At 44.7% G+C, this 24,129-nt stretch overlaps 1 protein-coding gene across 1 annotated transcript in view; it reads right to left on the reverse strand.

Annotated features, from left to right (window-relative positions):
- Positions 1–24,129, reverse strand: part of CMTR1 (cap methyltransferase 1) — a 650,563-nt gene that overhangs the window by 294,254 nt on the left and 332,180 nt on the right. Inside the window, exon 16 of the mRNA XM_078647373.1 lies at positions 23,812–23,880. Coding sequence (XP_078503499.1) covers positions 23,812–23,880 — 69 coding nt within the window. The remainder of the gene's footprint in view (positions 1–23,811; positions 23,881–24,129) is intronic.

The following is a 24,129-nucleotide window of genomic DNA, read 5'->3' on the forward strand; positions in this document are numbered from 1 at the left end:
GTAGGTGCGATTCCAAGCACTTGTTGAATATATGTAAATATTTTACTCCAAAATGGTCGCAATAGGGAACAATTGAAAAGCATGTGTGCCAAGTCACCAGGTGCTTCCTGACAGTTCCAACAGTTAGGCGTATCCCTCAGTTTACATTTAAACAATTTCTGAGGGGTCCAGAACACTCTATTTAACAACATATATTTTGTTTGACATAGGATCGGGGATATCTTGTTTGTTAGCGCAGTGTTGTGTATTACCTCCCAGTCTAACACAATGCCTGTGGAGTTAGGCTCCGACTCCCACTTACTTTCGGTCATCCTATGTGGTTTCTTGGGCAGGGGGAGGAGTAGTGTATATATTCTGGAAACAAAATGATCAGCATGGTACAGTATTCGGAGGCGGGTCACCAGCCAGGGCGAGTCTGTATTGAGGGAGTGTTGGACCTAGATTACCCAAGCCTACATATGGTAGCTTGGCACAGTAGTGGTCTACAGCTAACTCAAGGCGTTGGCTAAGTACTTACAAGTCTCACTCACAGCAACTCAGTGATGAACCACTAAAATGAAGACACAACACCATTATTTGGAAAAATACCGTTACCTTTTATAAAAATAATGTGTCTCTTTGGATTCAAATCATACAGGATACAACATCAATTTCTTTTAGGAGTAAACATTACACTTTTGCGTTGAGAAATTACTTTTCACTCTTCCTGCTGTGGAAAAAGGGCAATAAACCACATTCTTTTGTCAAAGATTCAGTCATGAATAAAGGTAACTCTTTGGATACTTAGGTGAATCTCCTTAGTTTCACACTATGCAGGGTTACTTTACATTAATGCACAATGACACCAATACTTCACCAATAAAACCTGCCAATTCACTGGTTATTCAATCACATTCAGGGCTATGCTCTCTATCCCCTTATCTACTACCTCACAGTATGGATTTCGAGGGAATTAAAATGGTCAAGGCACCTTGTTTGATGTTGGAACTGTTAAGGTAACTTTTCACTGTTACTCCCTAGTGCCCAGCACTTTCTTTCCACAACCCCCCCTCTCCTTACTGTCTTGGTGGCAGATACGCCACAGTCCACAGGCCTTCAGATGGCACCTGCCTCTTGGGCTTCCCCAACCAGCTGCTTTCCTGTTGCTGGCGTGGGGGAAACCTTGCCGACTTCCTCAGCCCAAGCGCGCTTCCACCCGTCAGCGTTAGGCTAGGGGGCCTCGGTTTAGGCTCAGCGCGATGATTCACTGCTTCAGTGTGTCGCTAGGGGTTGGCTGGGCAGTCTTCTGCTCAAGCGCTGGCTCTTCCAGATAGCGCTCGAGAGTGGGGGATTACCGCCGCTAACGCGGCGCTCAGGGAAATCTTCCGGCGCCACCTCAGGCAACCCGATGGTCGCGCTGAACTCCTGGGCATACGCGTCGCTCCTCGACGGCTCCGCCTCTCGAGTCGCGCTGTTCCTCGGCGCCTGCGCGTTCCTCGCCGGACCTCGCCTCACAGGGGAACGCTGCACTCCTGGGCCTGCCCGACCCTAGGCCCCTCCTGCTTTAAGTAGCGGACGTGCTACGGACATGCGCGGAAGCGTTTCCTGGCTTCCACTGACGCGTCCGGTGCCCCCGGGGTCCCGCAGTCCGTTAACACAGCGCCGCTCTCCACACGCTGTCACTTCCCTCACCTGGCTCCAGGGAAGGTATCCTCCTGATCGGGCACTCGCTCTTCCGGTCGCTACAGGCTCCACAGTCCCCCAACCTCACCAAGGCGCTTCAAGGGGTCCACAACTGATTCGACACCCTGGTAGGTGCAGCGCTGGGCAGGGGATGTGGGAATGATTTTCAGAAGGAAGGTCCTGTCAGCTTTTACTGGAGAGCCGATTAAGAAGGGTCTTCCTTTTCAAGTAGCTCGTTTTCTTTATCAGCAGTTGTTATCTTGAGAGAGAGGGATCGGTCAAAGGTTGAAGGGGGAACAATCCTCTGAAGAAACTGTCAGCCTCAGAGACAAACTAGCTGCTCTCAGTGTGTCCACCTCCTCTCACCACTGCCTCACTCCTCTACTCTGGGGTCAGCAAAAAATGGCTGCTGGTCACTGGCCTTATATAGGGTGGCCTGAGACCTGCAGAAGTCTCTAGTCAATTCCAGAAAGTTCCCTAATGTTATCCTATGGACCTGTCCTCCAGTTGTGTCCGTTATGGCAGTTGGTGGACACCATTTTAGGTCTCTGGAGATCCCTAGATTTTCAAGGGGGTGACTAGGCCTCACAGGTTATGAGGGAAAAATAGCGTCATCGCCAAGGAACACCTAGCCCCCTGACAGCATTGAAAAATCCTGATGGACATATGTAAAAATAAAAAATAGAAACTCTGGGAGGCTAAGGGGGACAAAAATAAATTATAATGGTTAGAGTCTCCCCAGAAGCAGACAGGTCTAACACGCGTCCCCCCCAGCTGAAAGTGGGGAGAACTACCCAACCCCTTGGGAGTCCTCATCACTAAGGCGGAAATACCTGGATAGACCGTCTGCGTTGGCATGGTCCGCCCCAGGTCGGTGTTCCACCCTAAAGTCCATTCCCTGTAGGGAGATGGACCACCTTAGTAACTTGGGATTCTCCCCCTTCATTTGCATCAGCCAACGAAGGGGGTGATGGTCAGTCTGAACTAGGAAGTGCGAACCAAACAGGTATGGTCGCAGCTTCTTCAGAGCCCAAACCACCGCAAAGGCTTCTCTCTCAATTGTACTCCACCTCCTTTCCCTGGGGAGTAGTCTCCTGGACAGGAAGACCACGGGTTGATCCAAGCCCTCATCATTTAGCTGCGATAACACTGCCCCAATGCCATGTTCTGACGCATCTGTTTGGACAATGAATTCTCTAGCAAAATCAGGGGCCTTGAGAATGGGAGCGGAACACAATGCTTGTTTCAAGGTCATGAAGGCTCGCATGTATGCTGAAAGGAAGTTAGTCCCCCTGTCGGAAACGACCTCCTTGGGGAAACCCACTCTGGTGAAGATCCCCATCAGGGCCCTTGCCACTGCAGGTGCAGTGATGGTCCTCAGAGGTATTGCCTCTGGGTACCGTGTGGCATGATCCACCAAAACCAGTATGAACCGGTGTCCAGCTGAAGTTGGTGGATCCAATGGCCCTACAATGTCGATGCCCACCCTCTCAAAGGGGGTGCTAACGACAGGTAGTGGTTCCAGGGGAGCTTTTAGCTTCACCCCAGTTTTCCCACTGGCTTGGCAAGACACACACGTCCGACAATATGTATCCGACGCCACTTTCATTCGTGGCCAGTAGAAATGGGGGACAAGCCGGGCAAAGGTCTTGTCCTGTCCTAGGTGTCCTGCCAATGGTATCTCATGAGCCAGTTCCAGTAAAAAGGCTCTAAAGCATTGAGGGACCACTAAGGCCCTGGTTGAACCATGTCCAGGTGTCTTGGGCTCACTGTAGAGGAGTCCATCCTCCCAGTAAATCTGGTAGCTCCCTACAATGTTCCCTGCTGCCTGGGCTTTGGCCTGTTGCCGCAGCCCCTCGAGAGTAGGACACTCCTTCTGAGCTTTGCAGAACTCTTCCCGGGAAGGACCTCCCTCCACATGCCATTCAGTAGGGATGGGTAGGTTCTCCAGGGAAGCAACATTCTCCCCTGTGGACTCCAGATCCACCTCCGCAGGTGGCCCGGCGGTCTCACGAGGTGGGGATGTCGAGGCAGGGTCCTCCAGCCTCCTGTCCTTCTCCTCTCTGGCAGCCGGCTGGGCCATTGTTCCAGGCTCCAGCGTCAGTGAACTCCCCCTTCGGGCAGTCGCGGACCTTGTGCTGACACAAGTCCAGTCAGGGGGTCCCAGCATCTCAGAGTGAGTCTGGTACTCCACCCTCCTCCAAGCATTGTGCTCCATATCATTCCCTAACAGGCAGTCAACAGGCACGGCAGGGCTTACGGCAACTCGAAGTGGACCTGCAACCCCTCCCCACTCAAAGGGAACCTCAGCCACAGGGTAGTGGCCCAATCTGCCGTCAGCCATTACGGCGGGATGGAGTACATCTGGGATGACCTGCTCTGGAGACACCAGCTGACTCCTTACCATAGTCATGCTGGCTCCTGTGTCTCTCAGAGCCTCCCCTCTACGGCCATTGATGGTGACCCACTGCTCATACTTAGTAGTATTAGAGGGCAGCTGGGTCTTGGGAACCATCTCCTTATCTCCCAGGGACACTAAGGTGACACCCGCCCGCTCCCCTCCCTTAACCAAAGGCATCTCCTCCCCGAGCACTACACTAGTGATTCCCGGGGCTTTTCCTCCAGTGGGAGGGGGTGGTCTTTTTGGGCATCTCACATCTCCTTTATAGTGTCCCACACCACCACACTCAAAACAATGAACAACCCTTGGCTGCTGGCTTTGGCCAGGGGTAGGGTTGCGAGGGGGGTTACTCTTGGGGATGAATCCTCTGCCCCTTCCTTGCGAAGTATTTTGTGGCCCTTTTGAGAACTCCCTCTTAGTTTCCCCTCCCTCTTTCTTCTGGGGGGCGCCCTGTCCTTGCTTCTGGGAATTCCCTCCAGTCCCCTTAGTCGACACCCGGGTACTAACCCAGATGTCCGCCTCCTCAGCAAGCTTCCTGGGGCTGGTCAGCTTGCTGTCCACCAGATGCTGTCTTAGTTCGGGAAGACACTTCTCGAGTAGGTGTTCCTTGAGTATGAGGTCATATAGTCCCTCATAGTCTCCTACTTCGCTGCCTCTTACCCAACCCTCCAGGGCCTTCCTGGAGTAGTCCAAGAAATCTACCCAGTTTTGCGTGCCCAGCTTGTAGCTGCCCCGGAACTTTTGCCTATATTTCTCAGGGGTCAACCCAAACTTCTTGAGCAGCGCTGATTTCATAGCCGGATAGTAGGTCTGTTCACTCTGGTCAAGAGCCAACAAAGTATCCCTGCCAGTGGGGGGCATGTATTTGTATAACCCACCTCCCCAGTGGACTTCCAGAATCCCATGGGCCCTTAGCGAGACCTCGTAGGCGGCTAGCCACTTAGCAATGTCGTCACTGGGTACATAACAAGCCATAATATCTTTTGGTAGGTACGGTCTAGGTTCCCTGGTGTTGGTCTGGATATCGCTGCCACCATTCTCTGGTTTGGGGGTACGTAAGTTTAGGGCTTGCAAATCCATCTCCTTGATGGTCCGCTCATGCTCCAACCTCTTTTCCTCCCTCACCATGTCCATCCTGGCTAGTTCTATTTTCAACCTCCTCTCCTCCCTCCTATCTTCCAGCTCGGCTTCGGTTAAGCCCCTGTCTGAAACGCTGCTGCTTGCCCTTGAAGGTATCCTGGGACCTGTCAGAAGATTCCCTCTCCCCATCTGGTTCAGCAATGCAGCCTCAGTAACAGTGTCCCCATCACCCACTTCCGTTTCTGGTTCCTCCCTTAGACGAGCTTCTAACCATGCCCTTATGCTTGTCAGCAACTCTCCTTTCTTGGCTCCTTTATTAAAAAATACCCCGTTCTGCTGACACCAATCCCTGAGTTGGGCCACAGTATTGGCTTCCAGCTCTTTAAGATTCACCTCCAGCTTTGCCATGGTATAAAATTACTCACAGGAGAAAACCACGAAGTGACCTGAGGTTAACCTCCACCCACCACCAGAAGTAAATTTAGAAAAATCAAAAATGTAAATTCGGAGGGCCGCAGGGAGAAAACTCCAGGTGAGGTCTCGTGGTTGGCACTGCGTTACTAATAAGTGAGTGTAAGTACAAATCCGTTATCCCACCGCTGAAACACCAATTATGTTGGACCTAGATTACCCAAGCCTACATATGGTAGCTTGGCACAGTAGTGGTCTACAGCTAACTCAAGGCGTTGGCTAAGTACTTACAAGTCTCACTCACAGCAACTCAGTGATGAACCACTAAAATGAAGACACAACACCATTATTTGGAAAAATACCGTTACCTTTTATAAAAATAATGTGTCTCTTTGGATTCAAATCATACAGGATACAACATCAATTTCTTTTAGGAGTAAACATTACACTTTTGCGTTGAGAAATTACTTTTCACTCTTCCTGCTGTGGAAAAAGGGCAATAAACCACATTCTTTTGTCAAAGATTCAGTCATGAATAAAGGTAACTCTTTGGATACTTAGGTGAATCTCCTTAGTTTCACACTATGCAGGGTTACTTTACATTAATGCACAATGACACCAATACTTCACCAATAAAACCTTCCAATTCACTGGTTATTCAATCACATTCAGGGCTATGCTCTCTATCCCCTTATCTACTACCTCACAGTATGGATTTCGAGGGAATTAAAATGGTCAAGGCACCTTGTTTGATGTTGGAACTGTTAAGGTAACTTTTCACTGTTACTCCCTAGTGCCCAGCACTTTCTTTCCACAACCCCCCCTCTCCTTACTGTCTTGGTGGCAGATACGCCACAGTCCACAGGCCTTCAGATGGCACCTGCCTCTTGGGCTTCCCCAACCAGCTGCTTTCCTGTTGCTGGCGTGGGGGAAACCTTGCCGACTTCCTCAGCCCAAGCGCGCTTCCACCCGTCAGCGTTAGGCTAGGGGGCCTCGGTTTAGGCTCAGCGCGATGATTCACTGCTTCAGTGTGTCGCTAGGGGTTGGCTGGGCAGTCTTCTGCTCAAGCGCTGGCTCTTCCAGATAGCGCTCGAGAGTGGGGGATTACCGCCGCTAACGCGGCGCTCAGGGAAATCTTCCGGCGCCACCTCAGGCAACCCGATGGTCGCGCTGAACTCCTGGGCATACGCGTCGCTCCTCGACGGCTCCGCCTCTCGAGTCGCGCTGTTCCTCGGCGCCTGCGCGTTCCTCGCCGGACCTCGCCTCACAGGGGAACGCTGCACTCCTGGGCCTGCCCGACCCTAGGCCCCTCCTGCTTTAAGTAGCGGACGTGCTACGGACATGCGCGGAAGCGTTTCCTGGCTTCCACTGACGCGTCCGGTGCCCCCGGGGTCCCGCAGTCCGTTAACACAGCGCCGCTCTCCACACGCTGTCACTTCCCTCACCTGGCTCCAGGGAAGGTATCCTCCTGATCGGGCACTCGCTCTTCCGGTCGCTACAGGCTCCACAGTCCCCCAACCTCACCAAGGCGCTTCAAGGGGTCCACAACTGATTCGACACCCTGGTAGGTGCAGCGCTGGGCAGGGGATGTGGGAATGATTTTCAGAAGGAAGGTCCTGTCAGCTTTTACTGGAGAGCCGATTAAGAATGGTCTTCCTTTTCAAGTAGCTCGTTTTCTTTATCAGCAGTTGTTATCTTGAGAGAGAGGGATCGGTCAAAGGTTGAAGGGGGAACAATCCTCTGAAGAAACTGTCAGCCTCAGAGACAAACTAGCTGCTCTCAGTGTGTCCACCTCCTCTCACCACTGCCTCACTCCTCTACTCTGGGGTCAGCACAAAATGGCTGCTGGTCACTGGCCTTATATAGGGTGGCCTGAGACCTGCAGAAGTCTCTAGTCAATTCCAGAAAGTTCCCTAATGTTATCCTATGGACCTGTCCTCCAGTTGTGTCCGTTATGGCAGTTGGTGGACACCATTTTAGGTCTCTGGAGATCCCTAGATTTTCAAGGGGGTGACTAGGCCTCACAGGTTATGAGGGAAAAATAGCGTCATCGCCAAGGAACACCTAGCCCCCTGACAGCATTGAAAAATCCTGATGGACATATGTAAAAATAAAAAATAGAAACTCTGGGAGGCTAAGGGGGACAAAAATAAATTATAATGGTTAGAGTCTCCCCAGAAGCAGACAGGTCTAACAGGGAGCATTTGGAGATGGCAGCTTTTAGTTTCAGGAACTGGTAGAATTCTATGGGTGGTAAATCAAATTTCTCTTGCAATGTCGAAAAGGGTAGGGGCCTACCATTATCATAGAGGTCATTCACTATGTGTATACCTTTTGCAGCCCATAGTTCCCAGAAAAGGGTCTTCCTTTCTATCCGGAGCATAGGGTTATGCCATAATGAAAGCAGGGTGGATCTCTTAACCACCAAAGCAGTTTTATGGGACTGGTCGAGTCGGAGGAGTGCTCTTCTGGTATTTAGTAGGATGTATTTAGAGTGGGGTACATGGGCCAAGTCCATGGTGAGGAGAGCCGAGAGGGGTGCATGTGCCATTAGCGAACGTTCAATAGTTAGCCATACTGGAGTGTAGGATGTACCATCAACCAGCCAGAGGGCTCCCTGCTTACAGAGGAAGGCTGTTTGGTAGTTCCTGAACGAGGGCAGGCCCAGGCCGCCCTTTTCTTTTGCTAGTTGCAGCTTTTTTAGTGATATCCTGGCTTTTTTCCCTCGCCACAGGAACTCTCCGAATAACCTGTCTACCTTCTTGATGAATTCTTCTGAAAAAGTCATGGGGAGCATGCAAGCTAGGTAGTTGACTAGAGGCGTGCACATCATTTTAAGAGTCTCAACCCTACCCCACCAGGACAAAAATTTAGGTGACCAGCTGTCTAGCAGCGTGGCTATCTTTTTTAACGTTAAGTCTTCATTTAATTTCAGAGTTGTAATCAAGTCCTTCTCGAAATCTAGGCCCAAATATTTAAAAGCTTTTGGTTGCCAGGTGAGACCGGATGATCCCAGGATTTCTTTACCCCCGATGTTGTTTAGTAACTTAACTTCTGTTTTATCTTTATTCAGTTTATATCCTGAGACTCTAGAAAACCCCTCAATCGTGTTCATCAAGGCCGGGATAGCCTCGTCAGCTTTTTCCGTCAGTATCAGCACATCATCAGCGTATGCAGTCAATTTCACAGTACAGTCATCAAATGGGATCCCAGCAATGGCGTCATTATGTCTAATATGCCACAGGAAGGGTTCTATTGCTAGTAAGAACAGAGATGGTGATAACGGGCAACCTTGTCTCGTCCCTTGTTTTAAACAAAAAGAGGAAGAGAAAGAGCCACCCGCTCTGACCTTAGCAGTAGGGCCGGCATACAGAGCCATTACAAGTTTAGTAAACGTTTCTCCTAGATTAAAGTTGTGTAAAACTGCCTCAAGGAAGGACCAATCTACCTTGTCGAAGGCTTTTTCCGCATCTAGTGTGACAGCTACCGTGGGAGTTTTCAGGAGTTTTGCTTTCTCTAGGGCATGGGCTAGTACTCTAGTGTTGTCACTAGACAGTCTATGTTTTAAGAAACCCGCTTGAGACGGGTGTACGAGGGTAGGAAGGACTTTTTGCAACCGGGCTGACAAGATCATGGCTAGCACTTTACAATCTAGATTAATCAGGGAAATCGGCCTATAATTCTTTGGTAATGACGGGTCTTTGCCGTCCTTAGGCAGAACTGCAATAGTCGCTTCTGCCAACGTGCCCTTCACCTCCCCTGACTCCGTAAATTCATGAAAGAGGTTCAGAAGAGGATTAACCAAATCTGTTGCAAAGCTTTTATAAAATTTGGCCGTAAAGCCATCCGGGCCTGGTGCTTTCCCACATTTCAATCCCCTGATCGCTGTTTGCACCTCTTTAGCTGAGATCGGCTCATTAAGACTAAGTTGTTGTTCAGGTTTTAACTTTGGTAAATCACACTCCTGTAGGTATTCCTGAATCTTATCTCCAGCTACCAATTCGTTTTTAGCGTATAAGTCCTCGTAGAAGTCTTTAAAGACCTCAGTAATTTTTTGGGGGTCCGAGTGAGCAACTCCCGCCGAATCCCTGATAACATTAATAGCATTCTTTTGCACTTTGAATTTTAAGTATGCCGCCAGGCTCTTACCGGCTTTATTAGATTCACATAGCTTAAACCTTCGCTTCCTATCCAGCCATACCCCCGCCCTTTCGCTCACTAGCTTGTTATATTCGTATTTCCTGTTGGTCATGATATTTAGCGTTTCCCGGTCCCTTGTCATTTGGTGTTTGTTCTCTAGGGCAGCTATCTCAGCCTCCAGCCCTTCCAGCTTTGCATTACAATTTCTGTTCATTGCTGAACGGATTTTGATGCACACCCCCCTTATTGTACTTTTTAGAGCCTCCCATCGCACTAGGTCTGAAGTGTCCCCTCTCGCATTAATCTCCAAATAAGATCTAATAGCTGCCAGAATTTCAGCTCTATATTGTTCTTTGTGTAGGATTTCTTCATTGAATCTCCAAGACGTTTGTTTAGGTGATGGTTTAGTGTTACTGATGGATAGAGATATGCATGAGTGGTCCGACAGTACCCTTGGTTCAATTGATGTATCCTCTATCCTTGCGACGCCATTTTGTGTAATGAAAATGTAGTCAATGCGGGAGAATGAATCGTGAGGGGAAGAGTAAAATGTGTAATCCCTATCTGTAGGGTTTTGTATTCTCCAAGCATCAATTAAATGAAATTGTTGACATAATTTAATGAAGGCATTATGCGACTTGTTGGGTTTGAATGCACACTTAGAATCCCTATCTAAGGCTGGGTCAAGTGGAAGATTAAAATCACCCCCAATTATATGTACCGCCGTATCGGGTATCGTTGCAATCTGCTTGACTAAATCCTGCCAAAATTCTAAATCATTAGTGTTAGGTGCGTAAACATTAGTGACAAAGAATTCCGTGTTATCCTTAGAGAGTTTCACCGTGACCCAGCGACCTTTTTCATCTGATGAGGATGACAGTAATTCTACCTTGGACTTTTTTGACAATAAAACCAGAACTCCATTCTTTTTACCGAGTGCACTAGATCCTACAACCTCCGAATAAAACTTGTTGCGCAGGGTGTAGAATTTTTTAGCATCTAGTTTGGTCTCTTGCAGCAGAACAATGTCCCCCTTCTGCCTACGCAGATAGTCTAATATCTTTTGTTTTTTAACGGGCTGATTCAGACCCTTAACATTCATGGACAGAATTTTCAATCGGTCAAGTGAGGTTGTACCAAGTGGAGTGGACAGTGGTGGATGTGACATTTACAGTAGTATATGTATCATGGTTATTCCATGAGAACCAAGGAAATACATCTTACACGGTGTATTATGTAAAGAACACACTGTTTTGCTCCATATGATGGAAAACGGTCGACAGTCATGAATACACATTCGGGTGCCTAGAGATATAGCATGAGTGGCCTGAGTACAAGTATACAAACACATCATATGCATGATACAACTTGTCCAATCAAGAATAAAGAGACAGACCAGAAGAGAAGGAAGAGAAAGAAGAGAAAGAAGAGAGAGAAGAGAGAGAAGAGAGAGAAGAGAGAGAAGAGAGAGAAGAGAGAGAAGTGGCACGGAAAGTAGAAGAAGAAAAGTGGAATAGAATGAAGGAAAAAGAAGAGAAAATAATACGGACCATAAAACACAACACCCATCCCCCCCAATCCCCCACAGTCCCCCACCCCACCCACCCCAACTGTAGTACAGAAGCATGGCGACGTGAGGAAAACCGCAGTAACCCTCCCGTCTAAACTAGTCATGTACAGACATTGGAACTATTATGCATAACACAAAGTGCATACAAACATTACGCAAGCAGCAGAACGATGAAATGGTGTGGCTGAGCCAACATGCAATCAATAGCACGCTTCCACTGTATGTTCCTTATAAATCGGAAAAATTCCTGAGCGCCCACTAGGCTATGGTCATCGAACAGAAATTTGATAATACAACAACATGGCCCATTGTAAGATATTATAGCATCATATCCTTCATTAAAGGCTCGTAATGGTTAGCAGTTTCTAAGTCAACGCATCAGCGGTGAATAACCTAAGCAAAAACAATAGATCATCAACAATCATTCCCTTGAACAGAGAGTTTCAATGCTGCCGGAGCGAGATCCGGTCTACTCCGAGTAACCTGCCAGTGTACCGGAGTCTGGAGTTAAGCAATACGTTGGAATTTATATCTCACCGTCCACCACCTCAGTGGAGTCAACGAAGCGAGTCTGTTCAATTCAAAAAAGTTTAGACCAGTAATAGCAGGTCCACGCCAGATCAAAACGAGAGAAGTAAAGTGAAGAAACTTCCTGAGCTTTAGTTCAACCCCATACGCCATATTTCAGGGTACCATAGAGTTTCCAGTGCAAGAGGGCTTCCGTAAACTTGAGACCTCATCATGTAGTAACCTAGCAACAGACAAGACCATTAGACTTTTAACATGAACAGAGCATAGAGAGCTTGATGGGAGTACTAAAACCCAGACGTGTTCATTTGTATCCTGAAGCTGAAGCCGAGGCTGTTAGACCATTCGGGTTATTAGTTTCCATGTCGCGTTCCATATCTCGTTCTTCCACGTCTTCAAGCATACGTTTGAGCTTCATAGGGTCCGTGAAGTAGTGAGACGATCCTCGTATTGTCACCCTGTACTTCGCTGGGCCCACAAACCCAAATTGGTATCCCTTCACTGACCGTTGCGGACGTAGGGCAAGGAAGGCCTTCCTTATTTCCACGGTCTCTTTACTGTAGTCTTGAGAGATGTATACCTTGGTGTCTTTCCACAGAATATGGTTGTGCTTCCGCACGAAGGCTAGGATTTGCTCCACGTGTTGGTAGCGTAATGGTTTACATACGATGGGCCTTGGTCCTCTCTGCGTTTTAGTGATTCTTCCTGGAACTCTATGCGCTCTGTCAAATTCAAGAGGGTTTGTAAAGGTCATGTTCGTGGCTTTAGTGAACCAGGATTCCAAGAACTTAATGCATGAACTTTCCGATTCTTCTGACCCTTCCGGAATTCCAAAAATGCGCAGGTTCCCCCTCCTGTTCCTGTCTTCCAACTCGGCCAGTCGTCTAGTTGTCTGGTCAGAGGAGATGTGTAGGTGTTTCAGAGCCGTTGAAGTTTTAACCTCTATGTCTACCAGGCGACTGATCCGGGATTCTGTTTCTGTTAAGCGCGCATTAGTATCTCGGATATCTTGACGGATTGCCACCACTTCCTCCTTAGTGACCTTGGCTAGGTCCTTCACTTCGTCTAGCCTATTCAATATCATGTCTAGTGCGTCCGGAGTAACTTTCTTTGGTTTGTTTGGTGATCCCGGGTTCGAGTGGTCTGATTTAAGTCTCTTAAGGGTTCCCTGATCTTTGGTATCCATTGCAACCACGTGATCCTTTTCTGGGATGCTTAGAAGTTTAGGCAGCGACTTGAAAGCTCCCCTTCGGCACTCACGCGGAGCAAAATAGACAGCACTAGCCTAAATAGGAGATTGGTCAGCCAGAAACCAGGTCACTGATAGTAATAACACTTCGCAAAAGGCATCTGAGGAACAGAGCGTCCCATCTATTCATTCATTAAGTGCACGTGGTGATTGTTGAGACTGGAGCATTAGGGAGCCCACTGTGAGTTGATGTCAAGCAATCCAGATGTTCGTTTCAGCAGACTTAAGCCTTCATGGACATATCATCAGACAACGTGAGCGACAGTGTTCATGTGTGATGAGACAACGTGAGCAGTTCGTGCATTGTAACCTTTAGGGAATGCTTTGTAGATTAATGGTATGCACTCCAGGTACACAGCGTAGCAACATTCATCTCCCCCTGACCAGTTCTGGAGTGTGTGGCTAATTTCTTCCCCACATGTCGGATTGGTTTCCAGCAATGCTCGCCTGGCATCAAAACCGGCTGATTTGGGCAGAGTTAATGAGGGAAGATACTTTGCCTCGGTCTTCCAGGCATTACCGAGTGGCGGCCGCCATCTTGGTAAAGGTTAGGGAAGTCTCGGCATGGCCGATCGCACTGTACTCACGCGATCGGTAACTTCAGCTGTCTGCCCCGGTGCGCTAATTTCTGTAGACGTGCCCACCTACTTCAGTCCCTCTTATGTTGTCGGGTTTTCCGCTGCGCTCCGCAGGAGCTCACGGCGCGCTCCGTTTTCCTTCCCTCAGTCGCGCTGCCGCCATGGACGTCCGAAGCCTCACTCGGTGCAGCTCTCGATCCGCTGTAGCCCCGGGACACGCAGGTCAGCTCATTACAGTCAGGGAGTGATCCGATGCTTGAATCTTCGGTCACATCCCAGCTGTAGGCTCATAAAGGCGTTCCAATTCCAGGTAAAGACGCTCGTGACGGGAGGAGAGACGCTCTAAACCGCCATCTTCCTCGGCGTCCAAGCCACGCCCCCCTACTTGACCAATTTATAATGTCTCACTAAATATAGTGGATAGTGACTAAACTGTGTGAATATCTGTATCACTTTGTCAGTTGTTGTGTAAACTGATTCTACAGTTCGTTACTAGCTATGTGAAAGTCTATATTAGTTATTGATTAGTTAACTGAGTATTTGTATGGGAGTGTGAAAGTGTGTGTGGTTCGGTGGGGGGGGGTGACTGTCCAAAGATGTGTGAATAGTTGATTCAGTAGATATATGAAGTTAAAACTACATGTTCTAACAGTTGTTTGGGTGAGTGAATATCTTTATGGGTGTGGTGATGAGCAAATATATTGCTCAATGGTAAAGGTCCAACAAACTAGAAAAATAAAAGGCAGTGTATGTGTCAGTTGTTGTATATAAATAAGTATACATAAGACACAATGATTGTGTGAGTGACTGTATGGATAACTGTATACTTGTAATAATGATTTTATAATTCACTAAGTATGACTTACTATCTAAATGAATAGAAGAAGTGGTGTTTGTATAAGTGTTTTGCTAAGTAAATATGTAAGTATGACCCATTGTTTGCATAAGTGAGTAGGATGACTTCATATGTGAATAGGATGCGTGCTGTTGTTTAATGTCGATATAGATCTATAAGTATTTTTGATAGTGTTCTATTGTTCATTGACAGCATGTATGAGTGAATCCATAGGTAAGTGATTAGATGTGTGTATACATCTATGAATCACTGATTGGATTTTTAGATACTTGTATTGCTGTGACAATGGATTTAAATATGATACTCTGTATTTTACAAAGAGTGATGAAAAATTGTAATAGTGTATGAAAAGGTGTATGTGATTGTCACGTGGATGATGTCATCAGTGATGTCATCAGTGATGTCATTTGAGATGTCATCAGTGATGTCACTGACCATGTCATGAATGATCTAATATGTGACATCATCAGCAGTGGATTGCGGGTGCGCGAAATATAGTTAGTACAACTAACTATATAGGAGCAATTTCAATGGTTTTGTATGAATAAAATGTCCAGCTAACTATAACACCACTAAAACTAATAGTTTTTTGAGTGAATTTCAAAGGTTTTTTAAATGCTAATTCCTAACTATATAACTCCTGAAACCTATGGTTTTTTCAGTGAATTTCAAAGGTTTTTTAAATGCTAATTCCTAACTATATAAGGCCTGAAACCTATGTTTTTTTCAGTGAATTTGCAAGGTTTTTTAAAAACTAATTCCTAACTATATAAGGCCTGAAACCTATGGTTTTTTCAGTGAATTTCAAAGGTTTTTTTAAATGCTAATTCCTAACTATATAAGGCCTGAAACCTATGGTTTTTTCAGTGAATTCGCAAGGTTTTTTAAATGCTAATTCCTAACTATATAAGGCCTGAAACCTATGGTTTTTTTCATTGAATTCGCAAGGTTTTTTAAATGCTAATTCTATTAGCGGATAACGTTTTTATAAATTAAAACGTTTTTTAAATCTCAAATGCCTGCTTTGCTAACAGAGTTTTTAAGCACAGGCTCTTTTGTCTCTGGTGGCCATCTTGGGAGACTGCATATCAGAATTTTTTTAATGAAATATAAGAGGATTTGAGAAGTCACTCAAAATGTGCCCTAATTTTTCTTTCTTCAGCACTAATCATAATTTCTATGGCAAAATGAACCCCCTCATTTTGTTCCTTTGCATTTAAATGTTTTAAGTGTTAACACTTTATTCCAATCAAGATGACTTCAGGTGTGCCATACTTTTGTCATAAGTAAGACTGTTAGCGCTCTAGTTGTTCTTTAGAACACTCTGGGACATTCTGCCATTGGGCTATAGTTGGGCTACATCTGGCTGATATTTGGGCTACATTTGTTTTTTTTTGTCTCTGGTGGCCATCTTTGGGCTACATTGGGCTACATTGGGCTACATTTGGGCTCTAACATATATATAGCCCAATGTAGCCCAATATATATTTTTTCAAAGTAAATTTTCGTAAAAACCACTGAAGCACACATCTTGAGACATAGCAAAGGCACATCGGGCTACCAGTCCCTACAATTTTGCCAAGTTTGGTGGAAAACCATTCGGCTAAAAGTGAGTCCAACCGCCCTATGGAAATTAACATGGGGAAAACACGTTTTGGGACCCCCCTTTTATCTCGGCCCCCGCTTGACGAATCCCCCCCCAACTTTCAGGGAAGGACCGGAGCGCCGCGAGGCAAAGTTAAGGAACATTTCTGGAAGATTCCTCAACCGGCGCCAAAGTTATTCCCAATAGAATGTTGTGATTTCCCTATGGAAAACAATCCTAACTATATATACCTACTGGCTATTGCCAGTAGGTAAAATATAAATATAAATAAATATATATATATATATATATATATATATATATATATATATATATATATATATATATATATACGTATATATATATATATATATATTTTTACATACATACATATATATATATATATATATATATATATATATATCACGCTCCCTGTCCCACTGGAAAGTCAGGGCACTCGCGGGCGGGTGCGGTTTGCGGTAATGGGTACCCGCATTAACATACAGCTCAGCCTCAGAAATCGTATCTTCCAAAGAACCGCACTCGTGGAGCCAAACGATTTTGCAACTGCAACCTACACTTCTCAGGAACTATAAGCTCGACTACAGCTGAGTATTTGGACCTGAGGGTGGAAATAGATAATAACAGGCTGCATACATCACTGTATCGCAAAGCGACAGCAGGTAACTCCATCCTGCGAGCCGATAGCAACCATCCAAAGAGGCTGATACAAAGCATCCCGTACGGGGAACTGCTCAGGATGAAAAGAAACAGTAGCAGAGAAAATGACTTTGAAACAGCAGCAGCAGGTTGCGTAGAAAGGTTCATCAGGAGAGGATATGATCCAGCAACTCTGGATAAAACTTTGAAGAAAGTAAGGAAAATGAAAAGAGAAGATCTCTTGATATCGACAGTACCCAATGAACAAACTAATAATGAGGGGAAATTCCGCCTAATCACACCATATACCAGCGACTCTATTGGATTAAGGAGGATTATGCAAAAGAATTGGCATATTCTGGGGACAGACCCAATACTCAAAGATGATATCCCAACCAAACCCCTGATCACGTACCGTAAAGCAAGGTCATTGCGAGACTCTCTGGTGAGAAGCCATTTCAAGAGCGTGTCTCCAAGAACAGGCAAAATTGCAGAGATGGGTGGGTTCTTCCCATGTGGGAAATGTAAGGCCTGCACGGGATGTAAGAGGGTACGGAAATATGACATCCCAGGAGCAGGCATCACTAAACCCATTAAGAAATTCTTAACCTGCAGCACGAACTTTGCAGTTTACTGCCTAATCTGTCCTTGTGGGTTAAAATACATCGGGAGTACGATTCACCAACTCAAAATCAGGGTACTCGAACATCAAAGGGCAATAGAGAAAGCGGATCCCGCATACCCAGTTGCGAGACATTTTGATCTGGTTCACCGAAGGGACAGGACCAAACTACAGTACTTTGGCTTGGATTTTGTACCTGAAAATCCTAGAGGGGGGGATAGGCTAAGAACACTGAGACGCCTGGAGTCAAGGTACATAATCGACCTCATGACTAAAGCCCCCAGGGGACTTAATCATGGGGAGGAACTGGCGGTTCATTTGGGGAAATAATCAATAAGAGACTTAACCTGGCAATTTCCCAAGTATTCATATACTAGAGACTTTGAGAACACAGCAGTATGATGTTTGGCTTTATTAACTGATCCATTGATGGGTAAGGGCGATTGGGGACACTGTATGTATTGTGCACTGGAGTTAAAACTGGAATATAGGACTTGCCAATTCATGGCGTGATGGACTTTGGAAACATTGGTTTGGGGCTTTATTTTAGAGCACCATACATCTACCCCGGATGTGTACACACGGGGTACCATGCCGATCCACGGCGAGATTTGATTTGTTTTCATATATGGGTAATGTGCACCTAACGGTGAACTGTATTAACATGTTCCAAGATGGCGCGCCCGTTATTTTGAGGTAGTCCGTCTACCATGTTTATGATTGTTTTTCCGCTATATCCCAGGCGGGTCCTCACATTGTTGTTGACACTGAGGAAGGCGTAATGCTGAAACGCGTTTGTTAACAATTGTGATTAAACTTTTGGCGTGAGCACTGCAAAATCGTTTGGCTCCACGAGTGCGGTTCTTTGGAAGATACGATTTCTGAGGCTGAGCTGTATATATATATATATATATATATATATATATATATATATATATATATATATATATATATATATTCACTGAAAAAACCATAGGTTATAGACCATATATAGTTAGGAATTAGCATTTACAAAACCTTGAAAATTCACTGAAAAAAGCATAGGTTATAGACCATATATAGTTAGGAATTAGCATTTAAAAAACCTTATTTTACTCACACAAAACCATTGAAATTCCATATATAGTTAGTTGCACTAACTATATATCGCGCACCCGCAATCCACTGCTGATCATGTCACATATTACATCATTCATGACATGGTCAGTGACATCACTGATGACATCACTGATGACATCTCAAATGACATCACTGATGACATCACTGATGACAACATCCAGTGACTGTATTTTTCTGTAAAGTTAAAATATGTCTTGAGTGGATGTATAAGTGTCTGGATGAAGGATTTAGTAGGTGCATGACTGACTGTATGAGTGAGTGATTAAATGTGTCTCACTGAATGCATGGGTTAGTGACTAAACTGTCTTAATTTGTGCATCATTATGTCTGTTGTTCTGTAAACTGCTGCATGTGTTGATCATTAGCTATACGAGAGGCTATATGTGTTATTAATTGGTTGCCCAAGTATTTCTATGGGAGATTGAGTTTGTGTGGGGGTGGCTGTAAGGTGTGTGACTCTATGCATAGATGTGTGAGCAGTTTATTCACTAGGTGTATGAGTTCAAGAGTGCATGTGGAAACAGCTACATGGGCAGTTGACTGTGTGCATGAGTGTATTGATGAGTGAATGGATATCTCAATGCTACATGTCATAGTAAGTACATATGTAAAACACAGTACATGTGAGAGTTGGCATATATAAATAACTGTGCATGAGAGCCACTGAATGAGTGAGTGGTTGTATCGATCATTGTGAACTTGTATCAGGGATTGTATAAGAGAGTAAATATGTGTTAGTATATGTTTCAATAAGTAAGGTGTGTTTAACTGTATAGTTGAAGAAATGGAGGTGAGATTGTTTCTTTGCATGACTGACTGGGTGTGTGAGTAACTCCATGGATGAGTGGCAGTGTGTGAGTGTCTGTTTACACTGAGTGTATCTAAGGTTATATTAGAGTCTGAAGAGGTTTATCGTATTAGCACAAGAATGATGTCAAATGAGATGTCATCAGTGATGTCATCAGTGATGTCATTTGAGATGTCATCAGTGATGTCATCAGTGATGTCACTGACCATGTCATGAATGATGTAATATGTGACATGATCAGCAGTGGATTGCGGGTGCGCGATATATAGTTAGTGCAACTAACTATATATGGAATTTCAATGGTTTTGTGTGAGTAAAATAAGGTTTTTTAAATGCTAATTCCTAACTATATATGGTCTATAACCTATGGTTTTTTCAGTAAATTTTCAAGGTTTTGTAAATGCTAATTCCTAACTATATATGGTCTATAACCTATGGTTTTTTCAGGGAATTTCAATGGTTTTTTAATAGCAAATATCATAAGCTGTCGAATGTCAAGTACGTGGTAAGTAAAAACATTTTCGTGTTTATGCACACTGATCTGCTTTGAATACTGCCCCCCACCCCTCATTTCTATTAGGAGTACTCTCTCTTTGCAGATAGTGAAGGGTAGTTAACGCAGCCCTTTGCCCCCTTTGTAATACGTCGTGCCTGCTTCTCTCTCCATTTGATTGATTGTTCTCTTTGGTTCATTCTCTATTTACAAACAAGCACAGAGTCGCAATACTCTGTTTAGTCTTTGCAGATAGCGAAAAATCGTGTAAAAAAACAAAAGGAATCGAGCAAAATCAGTAGGCCACTAATGGGATCTCTTTTTGACCTCGCTAAAATAGAAACATTAGGAACAACCTGTTGAAAATAGCAATGCGTATGTACATAAGCGGCGTTCATTTGTGTTCACAGTACCCCTTGTTGATTGTTTCAATCGAGCATTGAATTGTTCGAAGTTAATTCTCTTAAGGATCTTCTCTACCTGCAAACGAGGAAGAATAGGAATATTCTCTCTCCCTTTGCAGATAGTGAAGGGTAGGTAACGCAAGCCTTTAACACGTCGTACCTATTTCATTCCTCATTGATTGATTGATTGTCCGAACATTGACTGTTTGGGAATTAGTTCTTTTTGGAGGTATTCCCTGTTTGCATATAAACGTAGGAAAATCTTTGCAAGTAGTGAAAGGGTACGTAATGCGGACCTTTCTCCCCCGTTGTAATCTGTCATGCCTATCTACTCCCCACTGATTGATGCACCTTTTTCACCCGGACCATTTACTAGAGATACGTCATCTGGCCCGACCAGAGAGCACCCCTAGTGAAAAGGACATATGCAATAATAACGAAGTGATCACTGTATCCTGTTAACAGAAACTTTACCATGAAACAACCTGGAAAGAAAAAAATAGGAAAACGAAAATCAGTAGGCCACTGATGAACATGAACTTTTATTAAACAACAAACAAAGAAACGATAACATAACTTAATGATAAAACCTATTAATGTCCTAGAAACAAGAAAACGTTAAAGTATGCCAGTGGTGAGAGACCAGAAAAACAGTCCGAGAAACCAAATCACCCCTCGCTGTCCCAACTCATGCACTCTGAAAGTTCAAAGTTTTGAGGAGTGCTTGTAACATTGTCTGAAGCCTATTTGCAATTGCTTCATCTTCACTATTCTTAAAGTAAGTGGGGGCTGTTGTGATGCGGTGCCACCCTGAACCGCTTGACGGAGGCCCCCGAGGGACGGTGTCATGTCGCGGACTCGGAGGGGGCGCTTGGCTCCGGCCCCCTCCCCAAGTCGTGTTGCCCTGGTGTGGCCTGAGATCGCCCCCGACATAGGTGGCCGGCTCCCGGGGTCAAGCGGAACTTTTTTCCTTTTGGTGACTCTTCCATTCTTCACCTTGTCCCACAATCCGTTTCACCTAAAGACACGCTGTAGTGGGGCACCCCTTTTCCATTTCATTTGCCATTCAGCCCGCTTTTGCTACACTGTGCCTCTTCCGCTATTCAGCTGTTTACCGCCCGCTCTTTCGACTACAGCGTCTCGCTCACCATGTACTTGAGTTGCTCCCGCTCTTGCGGTGCAGCGATAGGCGGCTGCCACAGGACTCTCAAAATGGCGGCCATCTCTTCAGATTTGGGCGTGGTCCACTAAAATGGGCCTGCGACACCTTGGAACTCGGACGCTTGTCTGCTAGAGCTTGGGCTCCATTCTCGAAACCGTCCCCTCATCCTTGAAGATTCTACAAAAGTCTTGGGGGCCCCCGACTCCCGCAGGCTTCTGGTGGGGAGCGCCTAGCATGATTGCTCGTGGAATGGCCACGACGGAGCTACGAAATGGTGGTGCTCTCATGCTAACGCCAGCTTCAGTCTGAAACATCCAGAAACACTGTAGACTACCAATTCGATCAGTTCCGGTAGCGCTCCAACGTGACCCGGTAGAGAAGAACTTGCCCTCCCCTCTTTGACTGATGGTTCTTGTTGCCTGTCCCTTCTGTTGTCATTTAACAGAACTATTTAGCCTGCTGAAAGGGGTTGTGTGCCGTCCGCTGGTTGGTGGAGACATTTTCACTATATTCTGGACCTGCGTTGTCGCGTAATGCGTCATATGACGCGCCGCGTTAGAAAGTTTAATAAATTATTAAACACAATAAACAATCCTTAAAAAATAAAAAAAAATAAAAAATAATCAACAAAACCAACAATCAATTAACAACAGTATTTGAAAAGTCTATCATTCATTTTTCATTGCAGTACGCTGCCCAGAAAGCTTCCCGGTTCCCGGACCGGGCGCTACCCACGCAAAAAAACAAAAAAAACATTTTTTTTTTTTGCCCCGCGGGGCCGTTTTAAAGCCTCCACATTAAACCTAGGGGGTCAGGGAGGATCTACTATGCCCCCTTATGGTTATTTGCCCCTTTGTTTTGGCCTCCTCTTGTCTCTCGATCCTACCGAGAGACAAGATGGCGGCAGCTACGGACTTTTTGGAATGTTGACAGACGCCAGAGAACCAATCAGCTTCGCTTCACAAAGCTCCGTTGCGCGAAAAGTACGCGTCCTGGCGCGCTGCCCGGTCCGCTGTTACAGATATATATATTTTTTTAAACGTTAATTTCTCAAAATCCACTGGAGCACATATATTGAGACCTACAAAAGGCACATCGGGCTACCAGTCCCTACAATTTTGCCAAGTTTCGTGCAAATCCATTCAGCCGTTCGGGCTAAAAGTGAGGCCAACCGCCCTATGGAAATTAACATGGGAAAAACGCGTTTTGGGACCCCCCTTTTTTCTCGGCCCCCCCTTGACGAACCCCCCCAAAATTTTCAGGGGCTGCTCAGAAACAAAATGTGCCATTTTCCTGAAAATTTCAGCCAATTCCGTCCACAAACGCCAAAGTTATTAGACATAGAATTTTCAAAAAACCCATAGGGAAAAAATCCTAACTATATATACCTACTGGCGACCGCCAGTAGGATATGGATATGGATATGGATATGGATATGGATATGGATATATATATATATATATATATATATATATATATATATATATATATATATATATATATATATATATATATATATATATATATATATATATATATATATATATATATATATATATATATATATATATATATATATATATATATATATATATATATATATATATATATATATATATATATATATATATACTCTTTAGAATTCCTGTCAATATCGGTTATTACATCCCAGCAGCCTATATTACCTTAACAGGCAGCATAATATCAGCCTCAATAAACTAATTTGACTACGTATGGTGAAGTGAAACCATGATTTAAACAGATGCAAACTTAGTTTAGACTTAGTCTCTTGGAGCTACCATCCCCATTTGGTTATTATGAGTCAACCATCTGAAATGTAAACTCACTCCTTGGTATATTGAATTTCTTATTTACAGTATCTTAACATTGTTTAAGAAGAATAACTTCTGTTTCAGCAAGCACAAAGAATATTAAATGAAAACCACCTATGCATTAAATATGATATGGAGTTTGTGTTTCTATTCCTGGCTGATGTTTATGAGAAGTCAGTTTGCTTCAGTGGGTTAAGTTATTATACATTTCATTCCATATGAACTTGCTTATGCTGCCAGTGTATTTAATAAAATAGTGGCTTACTTCACAGTATTTTGAGCTATTATTCTGCACCCAAAAATAGGAAGCGGTCTGCTCTACGTAGAAGTTTAAAGGACCACAATGCGTTAAGCAGGTGTATGGATGGAAGCTAAAGATAGATGCCTTTGTTAGTTGTACAGCTTTTCAAAATGCTAAAAGTACACAATAAAAAGCATAACACAACAAATGACAAAATAAATTACTGCCGTTCAGAAGAGAAAGTGATGCATTGTACTGCTCTCTAATAAAAAATTGTGACTTTAGTGAAAAAAATGCTCTTCAGAACAGATGCTGAAATCAAAGCAACAACAATTTCTAAACCTACACAAATGAGTCACCTGGAGGTTTTACAGGATCTAAAAATAGTTTTGGGGCATTGACCTTTTTACCTGAATCAGCTGATAGAATTTGTACTTTGCATCAGAAGAATGAGGGGCAACCCGAACCTGGTCTGGTATCTGAAACAAACAAATATGGTTCCCTTTTACAATAAAGACAACAAAACATGGCATCAGGTGAAATAGAAAATAGAAAACAATATCAATAATGTTTAAAGCACACGCACTTACCAGTAACTAGACTTTTTTCATAGACTCACATGTTTGAATTATTTCCTATAATCAGACTGACAACACTTAGTAAAAATGTTATACAGCAGTGGAAAAATACATTCAATCTAACAACGTGTGATTTACAGCCTATTCACA

The sequence above is a fragment of the Lissotriton helveticus genome, chromosome 6 (genome assembly GCF_964261635.1).
Source record: "Lissotriton helveticus chromosome 6, aLisHel1.1, whole genome shotgun sequence".
NCBI classification, from domain to species: domain Eukaryota; kingdom Metazoa; phylum Chordata; class Amphibia; order Caudata; family Salamandridae; genus Lissotriton; species Lissotriton helveticus.